Here is a 23766-nt window from a genome sequence, read left to right as displayed (position 1 = left end):
CAAGGAGTATAAATCCTTCCATTCCTCCACCATCAAGTCAAAACTGAAGAAGCTTCTTAGATGAGAAGCGAAATGTCTTCGAAGTTAAACCAGAAAGTCCAGTTGGCTCTTGAAAAAAAAGCACCTTTGGAGCTCGTTAAAATGAACTGAGCATCAAGAATATATGCGACAGGGACAATGATGGGTGTCTGGATGAAGATATGACGATGAGTTGCCCACATCTAAAGTGAAAGATAAGGGTATCTTTCCATTTCACTATTTAGAAGAACTAGATGACGATGTCTACATTCACCTTTGTTTCAGAAGAAGCTTTGGCTTATGCTCTTAGACCTCAAAGCAGGGGTGGGTTTCAACAGGTTCGCGGCGGTCCCCGCGAACCAGTTGGTCGGCGAACCTGGAAGTAAGTAACTTCCGGGAACGGCGAAGGGCCCACCCGCCCGCCCATGTTCCTTACCCGGTTTTGACGAGTTCTGCGCTTCCACGCATGCACAGGATGCATACAGCGCCTGCACGATCCTCCAGGAGCAGCTGGAGCATTGCACAGACGCTAGTATGAATGTGTGCGCTGCGCGCGTGCACGAGGACGCCGCCGGCCCCGTTCCAACCGAACCGGTTGGAACGGGGCGAGAAACCCACTCCTGCCTCAAAGAGAAATCTGCAGTCAATCCAACTTTGAGATCTTCTAACATAATTGTGATTCTCCTTCCAAAAGATGCCCAACCCAACTATCAAAGTTGGCCAGAATAGCGTTTCTGGTTTCATAGAGGATGACATTCTGGCTAGAAGAATGATCACCTTTGAAGTTCTTGATGCCCACTGAACTTGATGGTTTCCTTGCAGACGTTTCATTGTCAAGCTAAGGCCCTGATGATGTTCCCTAGTTTGGTCATGAAATGCCTGCAAGAAAATAGCCACCAGGCTCAGAGATCTCCAAGGACTCCACCATTCAAATCTGAGCTACAAATATTCTCTTCTTTTGATCTTAGGTTTGGGTGGAAACTGTCATTGGTTGAGTTCTGCTTACAGTACTCAATTCCAGATGGTTGGAATGGCCGGCAGTAGATCCGCGTTTCCCCATTTTGGCTGTTTTGCGTGGACTTCAACTCCCAGAATTCCACAGCCAGCCATGTATGCAGCGTGCATCAAGTACGCGCAAAGCACACGCACAAGTAAACCAGTAGTAGTGCCTGCCAGAACCCACCCCTGGGCTGATTCATCAGTTAGGAATGATGTTGTGAGTGAAGGCTCCACCCCCCTTCCGCCTTGACCTGGGTCAATCTGAAATCATGTCAGAATGCCCAAACAATCCCACATTCAGACTTGACCAATGCATCTTAAGGACTTCCCGGGTTGAACCAAGCCACCTGAGGTTTCTTTCCTGCAATCCAGAACTCAAAACCTGGAAAGTTTCTTCTGAACACGATTCCTGAATCATTAGGGCTATTTAGGTCAGGTTGATTCCATCTTCCATTGAAAGCTTCTGCAACAAACTCACCCATGCCACAGTCGTCATATAAATTTGCAGATCCCTTCATATTAAATGGGGAGACCAAAGGAACTGGGAACTAAGGCAGAATTTAGTGTGCAGATTCAACCCAGGCTCATCCCAGAACCAAGCCGATGTTTCCATAGGCACATCGTTTCCAGAATTGCTTTACGGGCAATGCTGTCGTATTAAAAACATCACCAAAATCTTTAAAATTAAATCCTGCTTCAGTTGGTTATCGACTTAAATTAAATCCTGCTTCAGCTGGTTATCGACTGTGACGAGTAGATCTTTAGGAAAGGGGAGGGAACTGATATATATATATATAGAGAGAGAGATATAGAGATATTTATTTATGGCTTCCCGTTATGTTAATTTCTTTGCTCGTTTGTGAACCTGCTTTAAAGTTGTGCTTTTCAATGTGCAAATGAACTTGTGGGTGCATTAGCTGTGCAGGACATGACACTGTCTGAAGGGGTTAAGAGCTGTGTCATCCCTGGTCACTGAACTGGTGAACTTCAGGCCAGAGGGGTTCCCCACCCCCCAAACTGGGCTGGAAAGTAAGAAGGGAGTAAATTTTGCTAGCAGATTACAAGATGTGTAACTATACCGTGTTTCCCCGAAACAAGACAAGGTCTTACTTTCTTTTGACCCCTGAAATAAGTGCTTGGCCTTATTTTCGGGAAGGTCATTATTTTTGAGGTGCAGGAGGCGGGGAGCGTGGTGACCTCATGGCTGCTGCTGCATTGCAATATTTTCAGGGAGGGCTTATTTTCAGGGGAGGGCTTATTTTAGCGCATGCACTCAAAAGCCCGATTGGGCTTATTATCCGGGGAGGTCTTATTTTGGGGGAAAACAGAGTACATGGCACCAAACTAAACAGGACGTACGACCACAATCGAGTCCCAACTTCCATTGCCAAGGGAAACGTTTGTTAAGTGAGTTTGTCCCATTTTACGACCTTTCTTGCCACGGTCGTTAAGTGAATCACTGCAAGTTGCAAAAGGGGTCAAATCGCCGTTAAACAAATTTGAATTCCACCCACCCCTTGACTTGGCTTGTCAGAAGGTCTACAAAGCGTGACCCAGGGACACAGCGACCGTCATAAATTGGAGTCAGTTGCCCAGCGTTCTGAAGTTGGATCACATGGATCACATGATGGTGGGGATGCTTCAAGGGTTGTCAGGGTCGAAAAGGGGCCACAAGTCCCTTTTTTTCAGCGATGTTGTGACTTTGAAGGGTCCCCAATTGAACTGTTTGTAAGTCAAATTATAAGTTACATCAGCAATGAAAAAAAGCGACTTACAACTCTTGTTCACACTTACGGCCATTGCCCCATCCCCGGAGTCATGTGATCAAAATCCAGACGCTTGGAAATTGGCCCCTATTTGTGACGGTCGCCATGTCCCGGGGTGAAGTGATTGTTCTGAGTGAGGCTTCCCCAGCAGCCTGAAGCCGAGTCCTCGTCCCGATAAACCCCTTTTATTTAATGCACAGTGAATTCCTCTCCAGCAAAGTGTTTCCTCTCCCACAATCATTCAAGATAGTTCACAATTACCGACCTTTATCAGGTTTGGAGAGCGGCCAGGCCGAGATCTTTCAGACGCCACAATGCTTGGCAAGAATGCCGGAATGGACTAATGGTCTCCTGCAAACTCCACTCCCCTGTCACTTCTCTTTTATTCCCTATGGGAGGGGCCATTCCAGGGGTGGGTTTCAGGCGGTTCGCGGCGGTCCCCGCAAACCGGTTGGTCGGCGAACCTGGAAGTAAGTAACTTCCGGGAACGCCAAAGGCTCCACCCGCCCGCCCACGTTTCTTACCCGGTTTTGATGAGTTCTGCGCTTCCACGCATGCGCAGGACGCATACAGCGCCTGCGCGATCCTCCAGGAGCAGCTGGAGCATCGCACAGACGCTAGTACGCATGCGTGCACTGCGCGCGTGCACGAGGACGCCGCCGGCCCCGTTCCAACCGAACTGGTTGGAACAGGGCGAGAAACCCACCCCTGGGCCATTCATCATCCACCTGTGGCCTTACTCCCAAGTCGACTCCTGTTCTTTTGCTGTTCCCTTTGTCTGGCAGCTCTGCCCATGCGCACACTGGGAACAGGCTCCAGCTGTTCGTCTGCCTCACTGATCTCCGACACTGAAGGCAGCTGATAACTGTCGGACGGCCCTGGCCCTCCTCTCTGCCTCCGACACAGAGCCCTCCTCAGAGCCTCCCCCAGACTCCAGGACTGGCCCATCTTCCTCCCCAACCTCCCCACTGTCCGAATCTGCTGCCGGCTCTTCTGGCCGCTGGCGGGCCAAAACAATGATCCCCGTTTGGGACCTTCTGACCAACAAAGTCAAGGGAGAAGCCAGGTTCACTCAACAATAGTGTGACTAACTTAATAACGGCTGCAGTTCACTTAACAACGGTGGTAAGAAAGGTCGTAAAACAGGGCCCTTCCAAAGTATTTCGCTTGGCAACCAAAAATTTGGGTGGCTCAATTGCAGTCGAGGACTAGCTGATCTTTTGGCCAGTCAGGAAGACACCTTGGATGGTTGTGGTTTTGCCATGTAGATCTGGTTTCCATAAGCCATAAGCCCCCACCCCCCCAAAGCAAGATGTTGGGTGATGGGGATCCTGAGCCAAGCAAAGCTCTGGAACTTTCTTTTGTGGACCTTCAGTGTCCCTTTTCTATCTCCGGGATGATGTTCAGCTATCAAAGCCAGAGTTTCAAGATGATGTGGGGGAACCCACAGAAGGCAGTCACAATTTGGACGGTCCATACTTTCCAATCATGTTCTGTCCAGGTTCTTTGACACAGCCCAAGACCTCTTTGGGCAAGAGGGGGAAGGGGTTGTGACTGATGGTTTCCTGGGCCTGGTATGTTAAAGTTGAGAGTGTTAACCCTTCCCTGTCCTGTTATTTGGTTTTCTCTCTTCCTTTCCCTCTCTCTTTCTCTCTTTCTTTCAAGCTTCTGGGGTTTGGTTCTCATTTTGTTCAACTTCCTCCTTTTATTCTTTTTGTTGAATATCCTTCTTCCCTTCTTTTTCTCCCTCTCTTCTCCTTCCTCTATCTCCTCCCTCCCTTCCTTCCCCCCTCCCTCCCCTATTTCTTCCTTCCTTCCATCCCTCCCTTCTTTCTTCATTTCCTCCCTCCTGCCTTCTCATACATTTCCTTTCCTTCCCTCTCTCCCTCCCCTATACCCATCCACCCACCCACCCACCCAACCCACCCACCCACCCACCCACCCACCCACCCACCCACCCACCCACCCATCTATCTATCTATCTATCTATCTATCTATCTATCTATCTATCTATCTATCTATCTATCTATCATCCATCCACCTCCCTGTCTATTTATCTATCATCTTTCATCTATCTAAAAGAGCCGAGGTGGCGCAGTGGTTAGGGTGCAGTACTGCAGGCCACTTCAGCTGACTGTTATCTGCAGTACGGCGGTTCAAATCTCACCGGCTCAAGGTTGACTCAGCCTTCCATCCTTCCGAGGTGGGTGAAATGAGGACCCAGACTGTGGGGGCAATATGTTGACTCTGTAAACCGCTTAGAGAGGTCTGAAAGCCCTATGAAGCGGTATATAAGTCTAATAGCTATTGCTATTGCTACTATCTATGTATCATCTATCTATCTATCATCTATCTATCTATCTATCTATCTATCATCTATCTATCTATCTATCTATCTATCTATCTATCTATCTATCTATCTATCTATCTATCTATCTATCTATCTATCTACCCCTCTCTCCCTCCCTCCTTCCCTCAAACCATCTCTTCCTTCCCCCTTTCTTCTTCCTTTCTTTTTTCTTTCTTTCTACCCTCACTCCCTCCCCCTCACACATTTTCTTCCTTCCTTTCTCCCTCCTTCACACTTGCACATGCCTTTCTTTTTTCCTTCCTTCCCTCCCTCCCTCCCATCACACCCCTCACTATTTCCACCCTCCTTCTCACACATTTCCTCCCTCCCTCCCTCCCTCCCTCTTTCCCCCTATCACCCACCCCCCACCCCTCCCAGGTTCTGTTTGTGCTCACCAGCAAAGTGTTTTGTTTCGTTTCAGTCTTTTAATTTTAATTGCAGTCAGATGGCCGTGCCCCTTTACGGCATCACGCTCAAATGTTCCAAGTGTGGAGTGGTGTCTTCTCCCGACGTTTCGGCCACAGCCACCAGTAACGCCATGTTAGTTCCTCTAATTTCAACTTCCTTTCTTTTTCTGATGAGGAGTATTGATTGATTGGAGTTAGAGGTTTCTTCCATGCCGCTTTTCCACCTCTGATGTCCTTCCTTCCTTCCTTCCTTCCTTCCTGTTTTTTCCTTCCTTCCTTCCTTCCTTCCTTCCTTCCTGTTTTTCCTTCCTTCCTTCCTGTTTTTTTCCTTCCTTCCTTCCTTCCTTCCTTCCTGTTTTTTCCTTCCTTCCTTCCTTCCTGTTTTTTCCTTCCTTCCTTCCTTCCTTCCTTCCCGTTTTTTCCTTCCTCCCTTCCTTCCTGTTTTTTCCTTCCTTCCTGTTTTTCCTTCCTTCCTTCCTTCCTTCCTTCCTGTTTTTTTCCTTCCTTCCTTCCTTCCTTCCGTCCTTCCTTCCTTTTTCTCCTTCCTTCCTTCCTTCCTTCCTTCCTGTTTTTTCCTTCCTTCCTTCCTGTTTTTTCCTTCCTTCCTTCCTTCCTTCCTTCCTTCCTTCCTTCCTTCCTTCCTTCTGTCCGTCCTTCCTTCCTTTTTCTCCTTCCTTCCTTCCTTCCTTCCTTCCTTCCTGTTTTTTCCTTCCTTCCTTCCTGTTTTTTCCTTCCTTCCTTCCTTCCTTCCTTCCTTCCTTCCTTCCTTCCTTCCTGTTTTTTTCCCCCTTGTTCTTCCCTTGGTTCACATTCAGCTGTCAAATTTGTTAAAATCTATCCCTTGGTCGGGCCCCTCCCCAGAGGTGGCTCTTACTTACTTTCCCTACCAGTTTGCAAATATGAGCGCATGTGTCCCATCCACACATGCTCTCAGCCTTCTGCACATGCGCTCTGATCGCACGTGTGGGTTGCACACATGCGCACGGCTTGAAAACCTGCCCAAAGAGGACAGTATAGAGCCATTTCCACTAGCGGTTCGGGGGAAGCAGTCCGAACCTGGCTGAATGCCACCTCTGTCCCTCTCTCTATCGATAGCTTAAAACCCTGGGCCTTTTGCAAGATAAAAATTGGTTAAACACCTCCACGAGTGATCCCTGATTTGCAACCACAATTGAGCCGAAAAGTGATGTTGCCGAGCAAGATAGTTATTAAGTGAGTTTTGTTTCATTTTGCAACTTTTCTTACCACGTTTGCAAAGCCAGTCCCTGCAGCTATTAAGTATGCCACACGGTCATTAAGTGAACCTGGCTTCCCCATGGACTTTGCTTATTAGGGGTCACAAAATGGGGATCATGTGACCCAGGGATCCTGCAACAGTCATAAATACCAGTCAGTTTCTAAGCACCTGGATTTTGATCACAGGCTGCAAAGATTAGGTCACTTTTTTTGCAGTGCCATTGTGATCCGGAATGGTCACTAAACAAACGGTTGCAACTCAAGGACCTCGGGATCATGGGATCCCCTTTTGCGACCTTCTGACAAGCCAGGTCAATGGGAAAGCCAGATTCACTCCCCAGCCGCGCTCCTGACTTTGACAGCTGCAGCCATTCGTTTAACTACAGTAGCAAGACCGGTCTTAAAATGGGGCAAAGCTCTTTTCACAACTGTCTTGCTTAACAACAGAAATGTCAGGCTCGATTGTGGTCATAATTCAAGGATGACCGATAGATAGATAGATAGATAGATAGATAGATAGATAGATAGATAGATAGATAGATAGATAGATAGATAGGGATGGATGGATGGATGGATGGATGGATGATAGATAGATAGATAGATAGATAGATAGATAGATAGATAGATAGATAGATAGATAGATAGATAGATATGGATGGATGGATGGATGGATGATAGATAGATAGATAGATAGATAGATAGATAGATAGATAGATAGATAGATAGATGGAGATAGAGAGATAGAGATAGAAAGATAGATGAGAGAGAGAGAGGATAGATAGAGATAGAGATAGACAGACAGAGAGAGAGAGGATAGATAGAGATAGACAGAGAGAGAGAGAGAGAGATAGATAGAAATGGATGGATAGATGGATGGATAGATAGTTGGAGATAGAGAGATAGAGATAGATAGATAGATGAGAGAGAGAGAGAGGATAGATAGAGATAGAGATAGACAGAGAGAGAGGTGATAGATAGATAGATAGATAGATAGATAGATAGATAGATAGATAGATAGATAGATAGATACATAGATACATAGATAGATACATAGATAGATACATAGATAGATATGGATGGATAGTTGGAGATAGAGAGATAGAGATAGATGAGAGAGAGGATAGACTAGAGATAGACAGACAGAGAAATAGATAGATAGATAGATAGATAGATAGATAGATAGATAGATAGATAGATATGGATAGATAGATGGATGGATAGATAGATAATTGGAGATAGAGATATAGAGATATAAAGATAGATAGATAGATAGATAGATAGATAGATAGATAGATAGATACGATAGAGATAGAGAGATAGAGATAGGATAGATGGATGGATGGATGAATAGTAGGAGATAGAGAGATAGAAATGGACGTAGAGAGATAGGATGGATAGATAGATAGATAGATAGATAGATAGATAGATAGATAGATAGATAGATAGATAGATAGATACGATAGAGAGAGATAGAGAGATAGAGAGATAGAGATAGGATAGATGGATGGATGGATGGATAGTAGGAGATAGAGAGATAGAAATGGACGTAGAGAGATAGGATAGATAGATAGATAGATAGATAGATAGATAGATAGATAGATAGATAGATAGATAGATGGATGGATGGATGGATGGATGGATGGATGGATGGATGGATGGATAGATAGATAGATGGATAGAGAGAGAGAGACATCCGATTAGAGGAGATATGCATACAATTAGGAGTTTTTCAAGTCCAAATGACTTTTTTTCAGGTGACTCGTGTCAGGGGTTGAAATGTGACCTCCCCCAAATCTTCCGTGCACCCCCTTTGTCCTCTGCCCTCCAGAAAATCCCCCTCCCCCCCTCCCCAAGAAGACACCGAAATCTTGGGGTTAGCTCTTTCTTGTTCCTCCATGTTTCGCCTCCACCTGGCTGCTGCTTCCCATTTCACGCCTGGATCCATCTCCTCGTTTCCTCCTTCAGGCCATCGGAGGACTCACTGGTTTGTATTCCGCTTGATTCTTCTACCAAACCAGCGGCGGCTACAAGGGTTGGTCCCAAAAGCTCAAAAGTCTGCCCGTTTTTTAATTTGTGATGAGGGTTTTTGTGTGTGTGTGATTGTTCCCTGAGTGCTCAAGTCTTCCCTTGCTGGTTGTCCTCTCCACCACAGACATGGTCCTTCTTCTCAGAAGGATCTGCTCAATGTATATAGACGACATTGGCTCTATTTTACACCAGTTCCTCCTCCTCTTTCCATGTCACATTTTAAAGCTTTCTCGAAACCTCCTGTGTTCTTCCTTTGGTTGTATCTCTGTAATCTACCTCTTTTTGGTCATCTCCTTCCTTCTGTCTCTCATCACCACCTCCTACATTCCCTTTCTTCTTTCCTTCCTCCCTCCCTCCCTTCCTTCCATTTTTCTTTCCTTCCTTTTTTCTTTCTTTCTTTCTTTCTTCCTTTCTCCCTCCCTCTGTCCCTCAATCCATCTCTTCCTTCCTTCCTTTCTTTCAATCCATCTCTTCCTTCCTTCCTTCCTTCCTTTTTTATTTATTTAATTATTTCTTCTTTTTTTCTTTCTTTCTTTTCTTCCTTTCTCCCTCCCTCTGTCCCTCAATCCATCTCTTCCTTCCTTCCTTCCTTTCAATCCATCTCTTTCTTCCTTCCTTGCTTCCTTCCTTCCTTTCTTCCTTCCTTTTTATTTATTTAATTATTTCTTATTTCTTCCTTCTTTTTTCTTTTCTTCTTTCTTTCTTTCTTTTCTTCCTTTCTCCTTCCCTCTGTCCCTCAATCCATCTCTTCCTTCCTTTCTTTCAATCCATCTCTTCCTTCCTTCCTTCCTTTTTTATTTATTTAATTATTTCTTATTTCTTCCTTCTTTTTTCTTTCCTTCTTTCTTTCTTTCTTCCTTTCTCCCTCCCTCTGTCCCTCAATCCATCTCTTCCTTCCTTCCTTTCAATCCATCTCTTCCTTCCTTCCTTCCTCTTTCTTTCTTTCTTCCTTCCTTCCTTCCTTCCTTTCTTTCTTCCTCCCTCAATCCATTTCTTTCTTTTTTCTTTCTTTCTTACTCCCTCCCTCCTCCCTCAATCCATCTCTTTCTTTCTTTATTTCTTTCTATCTTTTCATCTTTCCATCTTTCTTTCCCTTTCTATCTATCTATCTCTATCTCCATATCTAGTCCTGTTTGGTAGAACCTCTTATAGCACTCAGCAATAGCACTTAGACCTATATACTGTTTTACAGTGTTTTACAGCCCTGTCTTACAGCTGCCAAACAGGATTAACATATTTCCCTCAACAATTGTGGGTCCTCATTTTACCCACCTTGGAAGGATGGAAGGCTGAGTCAACCTTGAGCCTGAGTGAGGTTTGAATTGCCGAATTGCAGGCTGCCGGCAGTCAGCAGAACTAGCCTGCAGTACTGCACTCTAACCACTGCAGCACCATGTCTTATGCATACTTGACAATTCCAGCTCCCAACAAGTTGCCTGGGGAAATTTTAGGAATTAAAGCCCACATGTCCTAAAATTTCCAAGTTTGTGAAACATTGCCCTAAGCAAATTTAATTCTGATTTCTATCTGCTCTTAGCAATAGCAATAGCAGTTAGACTTATATACCGCTTCATAGGGCTTTCAGCCCTCTCTAAGCGGTTTACAGAGTCAGCATGTTGCCCTCAACAATCCTGGTCCTCTTATCTAAGATGATATCAACATCACTCCTTTAGCATTTAGTGCTCCATCGCTGAAGGTTTTCAAGAAATGATTGGAGAACCATTTGTCCAATAAGGACTCTTGCCTTGGGCAAGGGGTTGGACTAGAAGACTTCCAAGGACCTTTCTTCCTTATGATTGTACTAAAAGACAAATAAAGTCCACCAATCAAGGAGAGAAGCAATCTAGAACTAAGGAGAAATTTCCTGACAGAACAATTGATCAGTGGAAGAACTTGCCTCCCGAGGTTGTGAATGCCCCAACACTGGGAGTTTTTAAGAAGATGTTGGATATCCATTTGTCTGAAGAGGTGTAGGCTTTCCTGCCTGAACAAAGAGTTGGACTAGAAGACCTCCAAGGTCCCTTCCAAACTCTGTTCTTCTGCGTTCCATCTTTTCGGCTGTATGGATATAAAACATTCATTCAACAACGTCAAATGAATCACTCAAATTCATACGAGTGCAAAAATCAAAGAAGTTATTTGAGTTTCTTCTGTTCACTTCTTAGACTTGCTAAATGAGTCATAGCTTCTGCGGTTGTTGGTCTTCATTCTAAGAAGCTCACGTATGGGATCTCCACTAACATCCAAAGGTGACCTTCCCTTTTAACTGATGTTTAATTTAAGCCAGATCAGGCTAGACCGAAGAAGACATTAAAGATAATTGCCTGGAGACTACAACGTATGAAGAACCGTTGCAGAAATTGAGTTTGGTTAATCTAGAGAAAAGAAGAATTGGGGGCAGGGAGGCGGTAACATCATAACAATATTTCAGTATTTTAGGGGATGCCACAAAGAAGAGGGGGTGTGGGTCATTCTATTCTCCAAAGCACCCGAAGGAAGAACAAGAAGCAACAGATGGAAACTAATCAAGGAGAGGAGCAACCTAGAATTAAGGGGGAAAAATTCTGACAGAAAAAAATAATAATCAGTGGAACGGCTTCCCTCCAGAAGTTGTGGGTGCTCCATCACTGGAGTCTTTCAAGAAGAGATTGGAGAGCCACCTGTCTGAAGTGGCATAGAGCAGTGATGGCAAACCTTTTCGGCAGACTGCCCAAACTGGAACTCATATGCATATGTGTTCTGACCCCTCTCTTCCCACACCAACACACTCCGAGTCAAAGATACTTTCCAGGATTTATTAACAGACAGACAGGTCCTTGGCAGCAAACCGGCACAGATAAGCCATGGCAGCAATCCAACACAGATAAGTCGTGGCAGCAATCCAGCCTGCCAAGCTCACAATTCTGTTCTCCAACATTAGTTCCCGCATTGACTTCTGCAAGAAAGGCATGTGCACAAGCAGTCCTTATTATAGTCTGGAGAGGAGCCTAATGACCACCAGCTGAGTGCAATTACCTCCTGTGCCTGCACAACTGTTCCTGACGCCTATCAGCTCTTCGATGGCATGCATCCAGGAACAACTCACTGCTGACGTCCGGATCACACTCCCTTGTCTTCTCCCTACTGGTCCGAGGCTCAGGCGCCTCCTGGTGGCCAACTAGCCTCTCTGCGCCCTGCTCGGAGTCAGAACCCTGTCCAGGGTCCTCCACATCCTCCAGAGCCAACTCATAGGGCCTCTCGCTGTCGGAGTCTGGTGGCAGCTCCAACGGCTCCTGCTGGGCCACAACAGATGTCCTACCTCTTTTTTTTTTTACATTTGTCCCACTTGCAAGCCCTTAAAAAGGTGGGTGCAGTTTGACTTGTGTAGCCATGGCTCTCTTAATGACATTTCTGACTCACACACAAATACACACACATCGAGAGGGAGCTAGTCCTGAGCAAACACACAGCTTCCTGTGGAGAGGAATAAATATAGGATTCCATCTGTCTTTCAGCCTTTCTCTCTCTCTCTCTTTCTCTTCCTCTCTCTCTCCATCCGTTCCTCCTAAACCGCCAGAAACAATCCCAGCATTCCTTTTGTGTTTTTCTTCATTTTAAGACACACAAAAGCGGCACTAAGCGTAGGTGTGGAGTGCATGAGAGTAGGCCTAACGGAGAGAGTCCAGGTCACCTCGCTTCGCTGCTGTCTTCTCCTTTCTATCTTGTAATTCTCTTTGATTGTAGCTTGGAAGCATTTGAAGCCATTCTGCCTGTATTTCACGTTATCACTCCCCCTTGAGAGTCTGGTGGGCCTCCCTCAAGTGAGTGAAAGCAGCATTAGGAGTTTGCCTGGTCCTGAAGCTAAGAGGCCTTTCTTTCTCCTTTTTTCTTCCCCCTACCAGGGCGTCCCTCTGGAGCTCCTGTGTAGTCCTGCCTCTGCTGGCCCTCACCTGGATGTCAGCCGTGCTGGCCATCACTGACCGCCGTTCGGCCCTCTTCCAGATCCTCTTCGCAGTGTTTGACTCCTTGGAGGGCTTCGTCATCGTGATGGTCCACTGCATTCTAAGAAGAGAGGTGGGCCTTTGAGCTTGAATGATGGCAGAACAGCTTTTGATCCTTAGAAGGACGGGTTCTTACCCTTGTGGGAATAGGGGGATGTGGCTGGAGAGGAGAGAATGTTGTCTTCTACATAAAAGTTGTAAGGATTCCTAAAAATGCCCTAATTGATTCATGAGTATCGAGTCAAGTTTCAATACAAATCTAGTCATTTATTAGGAACATCACAGGCAAAATCTTTTCGCAGTTAAGTCTAAGCTTTGATTGATTTATAGCTGCCCTTTACCCCTCTTCCTCCCCTCAGTCTGTGTCATTAATCACATTCCCGTATGAGGTCTCCCAAGCCTGCTGCAGTAATGTGAGATCTGACTTCAGCCGACAGTATGCGTGGAATTCACTCCTCCCTTCTCTCACTATGACAATGTTGGGAGTTAACAAGAGTCTTGTTCCCTTCCATCCTTCAGTTCTGTTGAGATGGTCCATGATGGATGGTCAAGGGGCGCACTTAACATTTGGAGGTGGGCAACCATAAATTAAATGATGTGGACAGGAATGGATCATTTAAAGCAGTATTTCTCAACCTTGGCAACTTTGAAGTCCACATGTATATTTGAAATTTCATGGAACATAAATGACTAGTGCCAGACTGGATCCACCAAATTCAATGATCTACTCTAGATTATCTTTGTCCCCTAGTTTAGCACATCCAGATATACTAGCTTGGATTTGTGACCAGCATGTATTAACACTATCCTAAATATTTATGCTACATGGAAGCTTTTGGTAGACAGACAGACAGACAGACAGACAGACAGATAGATAATGGATGGATGGGTGGGTGGGTGGGTGGGTGGGTGGAGAGAGATGGACTGATAGAGATTAGGCAGATAGAGATTAGGCAGATAGAGATTAGATAGACAGACAGACAGATGGATGGATGTAGGGATAGATAGATATAGAAAGACAGATGGACGGATGGATGGACAGATGGAGGGATGGATAGAGAGACAGAGATGGACAGATAGAGATTAGATAGATGGACGGATGGATGGATAAAGAGAGAGGGGAGAGAGAGAGAGAGAGAGAGAGATGGACAGATAGAGATTAGAGATAGACAGATGGATGGATGGATGGTGGGATAGATGGATAAAGAGAGAGAAAGATGGATGGATGGATGGATGGATAGATATATACAAAAAGAGATGGACAGATAGAGATTAGATAGACAGACGGATGGATAGAGAGAGAGGGAGGGAGAGAGAGATGGACAGATGGACAGACAGAGATTAGATAGACAGACAGACAGATGGATGGAGGGATAAAGAGAGAGAGATAGATGATAGATAGATAGATAGATAGATAGATAGATAGATAGATAGAGACAGACAGACAGACAGACAGACAGACAGACAGACAGACAGTAGATATACAGTGAATATATATCTATAAATATCACTGATGCATACATATAAACAGACCCATCTTGTGTAATTCAGTATATTATAAATTAGTAATAAAAATAAAAGTATTTTATATGCCTTGAAAAAAATAATAATGATTCAGTTGCATTGATGTTCATGATGTTGATGATCAAGAAAAAGACAGAATGTATGAGTTCAGCAAAGAGGAAAATTCGCTTCCATTTTAGCCGCCAGTTCTGCGGCTTAACTAATCTTCAGCAGCGATTATGAACAGTTTCCTAACAGTTCCGTTCATGGCTAATTTTAATGGCTGTTCAATTGCCCGAAAGTCGAATCTCATTAGCAACCTACCCCATATTTTATGCAGCGCTAGACTTGAAGTGGATGCTGCCTAACGTGACAACTCTTTTTTTTTCCCCCCTAGGTGCAAGATGCTGTTAAATGCCGAGTCATGGATCGTCAAGAAGAAGCCAATGGGGATTCTGGAGGATCGTTCCAGAACGGACATGCCCAGCTTATGGTAAGTGGGGGGAAATGCTTTGAAGGAGAGGACAGGTGTAGCTTTTATGACTCCGGTGAACCAAGATGGCGCATACCAAGTTGGCAAATAGAGGCTGGGAATGTTTGGAGGTTAAACCCTATGAAGAACAGTTGTAGGAACTTGACATAAAGAGGTCTCACAAAGAGAAGGATTATGAGTGAAGTGGAAAAATCTGGCCCATAGAATCACCAAGAATTGGACACAACTGAATGGACAACCACCATCATCGTCATCATCGCTGTCGTCATCATTGTCATCATCATCATTGTCACCATCATCATCATCATTGTAGTCGTCATCATCATCACCATCACCATCACCACAGTCTTCCAATATTTGAGGAGCTTCTCCAAAGATGAGGGCATTATCTATTCTCCAAAGCATCTGAGGGCAAGACAAGGAGCAATGGATGGAAACCTATCAAAGAAAGAATCCAATGTCCTCACAATGAGAACAATTAATCAATGGAATTGCCTCCAGAAGCTGTGGATGCTCCATTGCTGGAGGTTTTTAAGAAGAGATTGGACATTCATTGGTCTGAAATGGTGTAGGTTCTCCTGCTCAAACAGAGGGTTCCACTGGAAGACCTCCAAAGTTCCTTCCAACTCTGTTCTTCTGTTGGGAAACCACCATTCTTTTAGCTTGTCTGGGTTGCTGAGCATCATAAAACATACTTTATTTTGGTTTTATTGCCATCACACAAAGCCATCAAAAGACTTAAAGCAAGCCAAGACGGCGAGAACATGAGACGCTTCCTCAGGCCACAAGTTCTTCTAGGCCAAGATTATGCTGTCCTACCATAGCAAGTAGGCCATTTTCAGGACATTCTCAAAACAAGGCCAGAAGGGTGATCATCCTCATTTCTCGCTGGTCCCCAGGTCTTCATAGCAGCTCTCACTGTCATAAATGCAGGGGTGGGCTACAGGGGGCTCGCACAGGTTCGGGTGACCCTCTAGCGAAGTTTCCGCATGGTTTGGCAAACCCCCAAATCCCACTCCTGGCTGGCCTCGCCCACCTCTCCCCTCCCAGGAGTCTCCACGCGGCACGTACATCATGTCAGGTAAGTGAAGGGTCCACGCGGAGGCTCAGGGAGGGGGGGAAATGGGCCTACCGGGGGTCAAGAGGTCAACAGCCCCAGGCCTGCCGGAAAAGCCAGGTTTTAATAGCTTTGCGGAAGGCCATGAGAGTGGGTAGGGCCCGGATCTCTGGGGGCAGCTCATTCCATAGGGCCGGAGCGGCAACAGAGAAGGGCCTACTCCTAGGCGTCGCCAGCCGGCATTGTCCCGCTGAAGGCACCCAGAGAAGGTCCATCCTGTGTGATCTTATTGGTCTAATGGAGGTATGTGGCAGAAGACGGTCTCCTAGGCCATGTAGGGCTTTAAAGGTAATAACCAGCACCTTGAATCATTTGCCGTCTTGCCTCCAAACAACTCTCTTGGAGGACCAGGAGGTCGGTTGTAGCCTCCCTTCGTTTTTTTCAGTCAGATTAAACAGCTGGGATGTCCAAATCTTGACCCTTTTTCGATCTCACAGCCGCCTTCTCCTTTCCCTGTTGCTGATCCCTTCTTCCCTTTGCTTTCTCTGTCTTCCAGACTGATTTTGAGAAAGACGTCGACTTGGCTTGTAGATCAGGTGAGCACATCACAGGTGAGACATCAACTTTGACCTGGTCTGGGGATTGAACTTGATATTTGTGGGTTGTTGTTTTCTTTTAATTCACCCTTCTCCCTCGCTTCTTGATTGGGGTCTGGGACAGTTTGCCGCAGCCAGCTCCCCACAGTCAACTTGCCATGGCCAACTCATCGAGGGACAATCCGCCATGGCCAACTTGCCATGAGACAAGAGTAACAAGAGTAGCGTCAAAGAAACGTTGGTGTAGAACAGTGTTTCTCAACCTTGGCAACTTGAAGATGTCCGGACTTCAACTCCCAGAATTCCCCAGCCAGCGAATGCTGGCTGGGGAATTCTGGGAGTTGAAGTCTGGACATCTTCAAGTCGCCAAGGTTGAGAAACACTGGTGTAGAATCACACAGGAAAGGATGCAAAAGCAGGGACCAAATGAAATGTGAATGGCAAATACTTAAAATATTGTTCATGTGTTTGAAATAATTAAATTGAATTTGTTAAATTGTCCCGCAGTGAGTTTTCCAGCAGCAAGTTGGCTGTAGCAAGTTGTCCCACTCGATCCTAATTGTGTGGAATTGTATTGCTTCTGAGTCTGTATACCTGAGCTGTCTCTTATTGGTCCAACTCAACTAGAGGAGGAAGAGGAGGAGGAGGAGGAGGAGGAGGAGGAGGAGGAGGAGGAGGAGGAGGAGGAGGAGGAGGAGGAGGAAAAAGATTGTGAGGTCCCTGCTTCTCTGTGAGCTTGGTTGATTGTTTGCAGAAGTTTTATTATCAAACCCCACTCTCTTCTAGCAGTGATAATGTTACATAGTTTGGTAACGAAACATCTGCAAGGAAGCAACCAATCTCAGAGAGCATCAGGGACACCACAGTTCTCCCCCTTCCCCCCTCCTCCTCCTTTTCCTCCTCCCTGTCCCCTCTCTTCTAGCACTGATCACGTTTCCTAGTTGGTGAGACCACACTTGGAATATTTTATCCAGTTCTCATTGCCATGATATAAAAAAGATGTGGAGACTCTAAAAAGAGTGCAGAGAAGAGAAACAAAGAGGATTAGGAGACTGGAGGCTAAAACATACGAAGAACGGTTGCAGGAACTGGGTAGGTCTAGTTTAATGGAAAAAAGGACCAGGGGAGACAGGATAGCACTGATCCAATATCTCAGGGGTTGCCCCAAAGAAGAGGGAGTCAAGCTATTCTCCAAAGCACCTGAAGGCAGGACAAGAAGCAATGGGTGGAAACTAATCAAGGAGAAGAAGGAACCAAGAACTAAGGAGGAATTTCCCGACAGTGAGAATAATTAACCAGTGGAACAACTTGCCTCCAGGAGTTGTGGGTGCTTCATTATTTGTTCCTACAATGCCAAATTGAGGGGAGCAGTTGAAACAGTTTATGTCCAGAATGTGAGGGGTCTGTAAATATTTTCACAGCCCTCTGTCCGACCCCTGCGGTATACAGGTCCTCAATGGAGGGCAGGCTGATTGCAACTGTTTTTCCTGCAATCCTCTCTATCCATTGAAGTAGAAAAGAAATAGGAACCACCTTTGGTGGGAAGGGAACAGCGTTCCATGCGCCTTTGGCATTTAGTCATGCCGGCCACATGACCATGGAGACATCTTCGGACAGTGCTGGCTCTTCGGCTTTGAAACAGAGATGAGCACCGCCCCCTAGAGTCGGGAATGACTAGCACATATGTGCGAGGGTAACCTCGCCTGGCCTGCATGATGAGGGATAGCAATAGCAATAGCAGTTAGACTTATATACTGCTTCATAGGGCTTTCAGAACTCTCTAAGCGGTTTATAGAGTCAGCATATTGCCCCCAACAACAATCCGGGTCCTCATTTTACCCACCTCGGAAGGATGGAAGGCTGAGTCAACTCTGAGCCGGTGAGATTTGAACAGCCGAACTGCAGAACTGCAGTCAGCTGAAGTAGCCTGCAGTGCTGCATTTAACCACTGCGCCACCTTGGCTCTCAAAGAGTTGGGATGCCAACTCTTTGTTTGCCTTCAGATATTATCTTCGTGGCCAAGAAAGTGGTCAAAACCAATCCGTGTTCCTCCCTACGAGCCAAGGGCTGTGCAATTTGTTGCATACAAATCGGGACATAGATTTAAAAAGCGATGCATGAAATTGGTTTCCTTTGCCTTTTTGATTACATTTGGTCTTCTGTCAGTTTATCTCTCTCATCCATGCATGCCCTTTAAATGTTTCTACCCTTCCTTCTTTCCTTCTCTTAATCCCTTTGTCTGTTGGGCACTTGATGTGTGCTGGAATTCAAACAGTCGGGAATTTCTCGGGTCCAAGTAGCAGGCAGCTAAGAGGAAATATCTTCAAATGCATTCGGCCATTAGTTTTATATCAAGGTGTATTGTGCATACACTATTTTATTTTATTTTGGGGGGAAATCTGCAAGGTTTGAGGGCGAGGAAAGAATCCACTTCTGAACAGTAATCAAGGCAAGAGATTATTTATAGTTCAGAGTTGAAACGAAGGGTCCTTGGTGTTCTCTGAGCTTGGTGGCTTTCTTGAAGACATTTCCTTACCCAACTAGGTAACATCATCAGTGCAAGAAGGGAATGGGAAGGGGGGAGAGGAGGAGGAGGGAGAGGAGGAGAAGGAGGAGGAAGAGGAGGAGGATTGTGGGGTCCTTGGTGCTCTCTGAGCTTGGTGGCTTTCTTGAAGACATTTCCTTACCCAACTAGGTAACTTCATCAGTGCAAGAAGGGAATGGGAAGGGGGGAGAGGAGGAGGAGGAGGGAGAGGAGGAGAAGGAGGAGGAAGAGGAGGAGGATTGTGGGGTCCTTGGTGCTCTCTAAGTTTGGTGGCTTTCTTGAAGACATTACCTTACCCAACTAGGTAACATCATCAGTGCAAGAAGGGAATGGGAAGGGGGTAGAGGAGGAGGAGGTAGAGGAGGAGAAGGAGGAAGAAGAGGAGGATTGTGGGGTCCTTGGTGCTCTCTGAGCTTGGTGGCTTTCTTGAAGACATTTCCTTACCCAACTAAGTAACATCATCAGTGCAAGAAGGGAGTGGGGTTTGCATGGAGGAGGAGGAGGTGATAAAAATATTGTGAGGTCCCTGGTTCTCTCTGGTGAGACCACACTTTGGAATATTTCATCCAGTTCTCATTGCCATGATATAAAAAAGATGTGGGGACTCTGGAAAGAGTGCAGAGAAGAGCAACAAAGAGGATTAGGAGGCTGGAGACTAAAACATATGTAGAACGGTTGCAGGAAATGGGTATGTCTCGTTTAATGAAAAGAAGGACATGGGGAGACGTGATAGCATCTTCCAATATCTCAGGGGTTGCCACAAAGAAGAGGGAGTCAAACTATTCTCCAAGGCACCTGAGGGCAGAACAAGAAGCAATGGGTGGAAATTAATCAAGGAGAGAAGCAACTTAGAGCTAAGGAGAAATTTCCTGACAGTGAGAACAATTAACCAGTGGAACGACTTGCCTCCAGAAGTTGTAAATGCTCCAACACTGGAAGTTTTTAAGAAGAGATTGACAGCCATTTGTCTGAAACGGTATAGGGTTTCCTGCCTAGGCAGGGGGTTGGACTAGAAGACCTCCAAGGTCCCTTCCAACTCTGTGATTCTATCATTCTAGATCCAATCTAGAACTAATTTGTCTATCAATGGGAACAATTAACCAGTGGAACGGCTTGCCTCCAGAAGTTGTGAATGCTCCAACACTGGAAGTTTTTTAAGAAGATGTTGGATAACCATTTGTGTGAAATGGCATAAGGCCATGATGGGGAACCTGTGGCACGCATGCCAGAGGTGGCACAAGGAGCCCTCTCGGCTGGCACGCAAGCTGTTCACCCCAGGTCAGATCTCCATGGCTTTTCCATAATGAGCTTCTGTTTCCCTGAAAACAACAAAACAGAAGTGCAGGAAAGAAGAAGATCTGATCTTTTGCTGTGCTGCCGATGTTGGTCTCCAGGTCTCTGTTGCGCATGCGTGCGCGCATATCAACCTTTCAGTTTGGGCATGCACACACACAAACACAGTTTGGGCACTTTTAGTGTCTAAAAGATTCACCATCGCTGGTATAAGGCTTCCTGCCTGAGAGGGAGGTTCAGTGGTGGGTTTCAAAATTTTTTCGAACCTACTCTGTGGGTGTGGCCTCCTTTGTGGGAGTGGCTTGCTGGCCATGTGTTCTCTCTCCCTCTCTCTCTCTCTCTCTCCCTCCCTCTCTCTCTCTCCTTCCTTTTGTCTCTCTGTCCCTTTTTTCTTTTTTTCTTTCATCTCTCTCTCACACTTTTTCTTTCTTTTTTTCTTTCTTCCTTCCTTCCTTCCTTCCTTCCTTCCTTTCTCTTTCTCTTTCTCTTTCTCTCTCTGTGTGAGTCTGTCTGTCTGTCTGTCTGTCTGTCTGTGGCTCTTTGCCTCTCTCTCCCTCCCTCCCTCCCTCCCTTCCTCCCTCTGTGTCTCTCTATGTGATTCTCTCTCTGTGTCTGTCTGTCTGTCTGTCTGTCTGTCTGTCTGTCTCTGTGTGTGTGTGTGTGTGTGTGTGTGTGTGTGTCTGTGTCTGTCTGTCTGTCTGTCTGTCTGTCTGTCTGTCTGTCTGTCTCCTCCAGTGGTGGGTTTCAAACAATTTTGGAACCTCTTCTGTAGGTGTGGCCTGCTTTCCGGGTCCACTGGTGGAACCTCTTCTAACCGGTTCGGTAGATTTGACGAACCGGTTCTACCGAATAGGTGCGAACTGGTAGGAACCCACCTCTGGGGAGGTTGGACTAGAAGACCTCCAAGGTCCCTTCCAGCTCTGTTCTTTTGTTGCTAGGGAAGCTCTCTTGAGTTCTCGGAAGAGAAGGCCAACCATAAACCCAACTGACAACGAAACAGAAAGGCCAACAATTCCAATTCCAGCTGAACCCATCAACTTCATTGCCCGTCAAAGAAAGCGCCAGAGTTCAACTTTAATACATAGCCGGCCCTCAGACAGCTATTATGCCGTCCAACATCGAGGACGGCTCCTATTCTGAGGTAAAAGTGAATATATATATATTTTCCTCCTTTTCAAGAATGAATAATGTAAAAACAGGAGGAAGATATACGTTCACTTGTACCTCAGAATAGAAGCCGTCCTTGACTTACGGCAACTACTGAACCTCGAATTCACACTTTCGAGTGTGTTTTGCCCCATTTTGTGATGTTTTACGCCACAGCGGTCAAGCAAAGGACTGCTGTTGTTTTGTGAATCGTGTGGTCGTTAAGTGAATCTGGCTCCTCCCCCCCCACACACACAAGCGACTTGGCTTGTTGGAATCCGGTCAGAAATGGTGATCCCCTTATCTCAGACACTGGGACCGTCACAAATTATGAATCGATTGTCAAGTGTCCGAATTTTGATCCCATGATCACGGGGATGCTACCATGGTCATAAGTGTGAACAGTGGGTTAGGTCATTTTTTCCCTGTGTCGTTGTAATGTGAAATAGTCAGTAAATGAGGACTATCTATATTTGAGAATACGCAGAAATATTTTTTCTTCTTTGAATGCCGCGTTCAACTGTATAATGCAGTGTTTCTCAACCTTGGCGACTTTAAATCCTGTGGACTTCAACTCCCAGAATCCCCCAGCCAGCTGTGCTGGCTGGGGGATTCTGGGAGTTGAAGTCCACAGGACTTAAAGTCGCCAAGGTTGAGAAACACTGGTATAATGCAAGCAGTCCTTGACTTATAACGCTTCACTTAGTGACCGTTTGAAGTTCAAACGGTACTGGGGGGGAAAGCGAGTTACGACTGTTGTTCACACTTACGACCATTGCAGCCTCCCGCTGGTCAGGTGATCAAAATTCAGATGCTTGGCAACTGGCATGTACTTATGACTGTTGCAGCATCCTAGGGGGAACGTGATCCCCTTTTGCGACCTTCTGACAAGGAAACACTATAGGGAAAATCCAGATTCACTTAACAACCGTGTTACAACTTACTTAGCAACATAGATTTTGGGCTCCACTTTGGCTGTAACTCGAGATATACCTGTATTCCTAGATTTCGGACAGTCTTGATTCCAGCAGGTTCCATGAATTTGGGGACTTCCCAAGTGTGTTCTTTGAACGTGCATGCATTCTCCGAATAACTGAAGTACAGATTAACAGCGTTGGAAGGGACCTTGTAGGTCATCTACTCCAACCCCGTGCCCATCTAGTCCAACCCCCTGCCCATTTCTGACAGATGGCAGTCCAATCTCTTCTTGAAAGCTTCCAGTGATGAAGCTCCCACAACTTCTGAATGCAACTTCTGTTCCATGGGTTGATTGTTCTCACTGTCAGAAAATTTCTCCTTATTTCCAGTTGAATCTCTCCTTGTTCAGTTTCCATCCATTGTTCCTTGTCTGGCCTTTAGGGGCTTTGGAGAATAGCTTGACCCCCTCCTCTCTCTGGCAAATATTGGAAGATGCTCTCCTATCTCCCCTGGTCCTTCTCTTCATTAGTCTAGCCATGCCCAGTTCCTGCAACCGTACTTCATATGTTTTAGTCCTTAGTCCCCTAATCATTCTGGTTGGTCTTCTCTGCACTCTTTCTAGAGTCTCAACATATTTTTTATATCTTGGTGACCAAAACTGGATGAAGTATTCAGAACCGAACAGAATACAAGATTGGAAGGGACCTTGTAGGTCATCTAGTCCAACCCCCTCCCCCAAGAAGGAGACCCTACACCATTTCTGACAGATGGCAGTCCAATCTCTTCTTGAAAGCTTCCAGTGATGAAGCTCCCACAACTTCTGGAGGCAACTTCTGTTCCATGGGTTGATTGTTCTCACTCTCAGAAAATCCCTCCTTATTTCCAGGTTGAATCTCTCCTTGGTTAGTTTCCATCCATTATTCCTTGTCTGGCTTTCAAGTGCCTTGGAGAATAGCTTGACACACACACCCCCCCCGTCCTCTCTGGGGCAGCCCCTCAAATATTATAACACTGCTATCATGTCTCCCCTGGTTCTCCTCTTCCCTAACTAGCCATGCCCAGTTCCTGCAACCGTTCATCGTATGTTACAGCCTCCACAGTCCGTTAATCATCTTGGTTTGATAAAGAACCAAACCATTCCTGCTTTCCATCAAAAAAAGGCTCTTACCAACAAGCATAAAAATGGGGTGTAAATCCCCTTTTAAATTCACGTCCATTTGCAGGGCCGTGCAAAATGATGTGGAAGGAAGGAATTTCCGTGTTTGCACACGCCTTTAGCATTTGGGCCCTTTTGAGCAGACACCGTGCAAAATGTTGTGCATTCCGTTGAATTGTTGTGTCCCATTTAAGCTGTTTATCTAAGGGGAGGGGGGGAGTGTGTGTCGCCAGCTGCTCCTCAGCTACTTTCCTGAAAATAAATCAAACCGAATA

General features: G+C 45.8%; 1 protein-coding gene across 1 annotated transcript in view; it reads left to right on the top strand.

Moving 5' to 3' along the window:
* LOC116523295 (adhesion G protein-coupled receptor B1-like) overlaps nt 1–23766 on the top strand; it is a 53829-nt gene that overhangs the window by 15862 nt on the left and 14201 nt on the right. Inside the window, exons 5-7 of the mRNA XM_032238400.1 lie at nt 12686–12857; nt 14685–14780; nt 16394–16433. Of these exons, the coding sequence (XP_032094291.1) occupies nt 12686–12857; nt 14685–14780; nt 16394–16433 (308 nt within the window). The remainder of the gene's footprint in view (nt 1–12685; nt 12858–14684; nt 14781–16393; nt 16434–23766) is intronic.

Source organism: Thamnophis elegans, unplaced genomic scaffold (genome assembly GCF_009769535.1).
Source record: "Thamnophis elegans isolate rThaEle1 unplaced genomic scaffold, rThaEle1.pri scaffold_152_arrow_ctg1, whole genome shotgun sequence".
Taxonomy (NCBI): domain Eukaryota; kingdom Metazoa; phylum Chordata; class Lepidosauria; order Squamata; family Colubridae; genus Thamnophis; species Thamnophis elegans.
The sequence above is the reverse complement of the archived record's forward strand: the minus strand, read 5'-3'. Positions and strand labels throughout refer to the sequence as shown.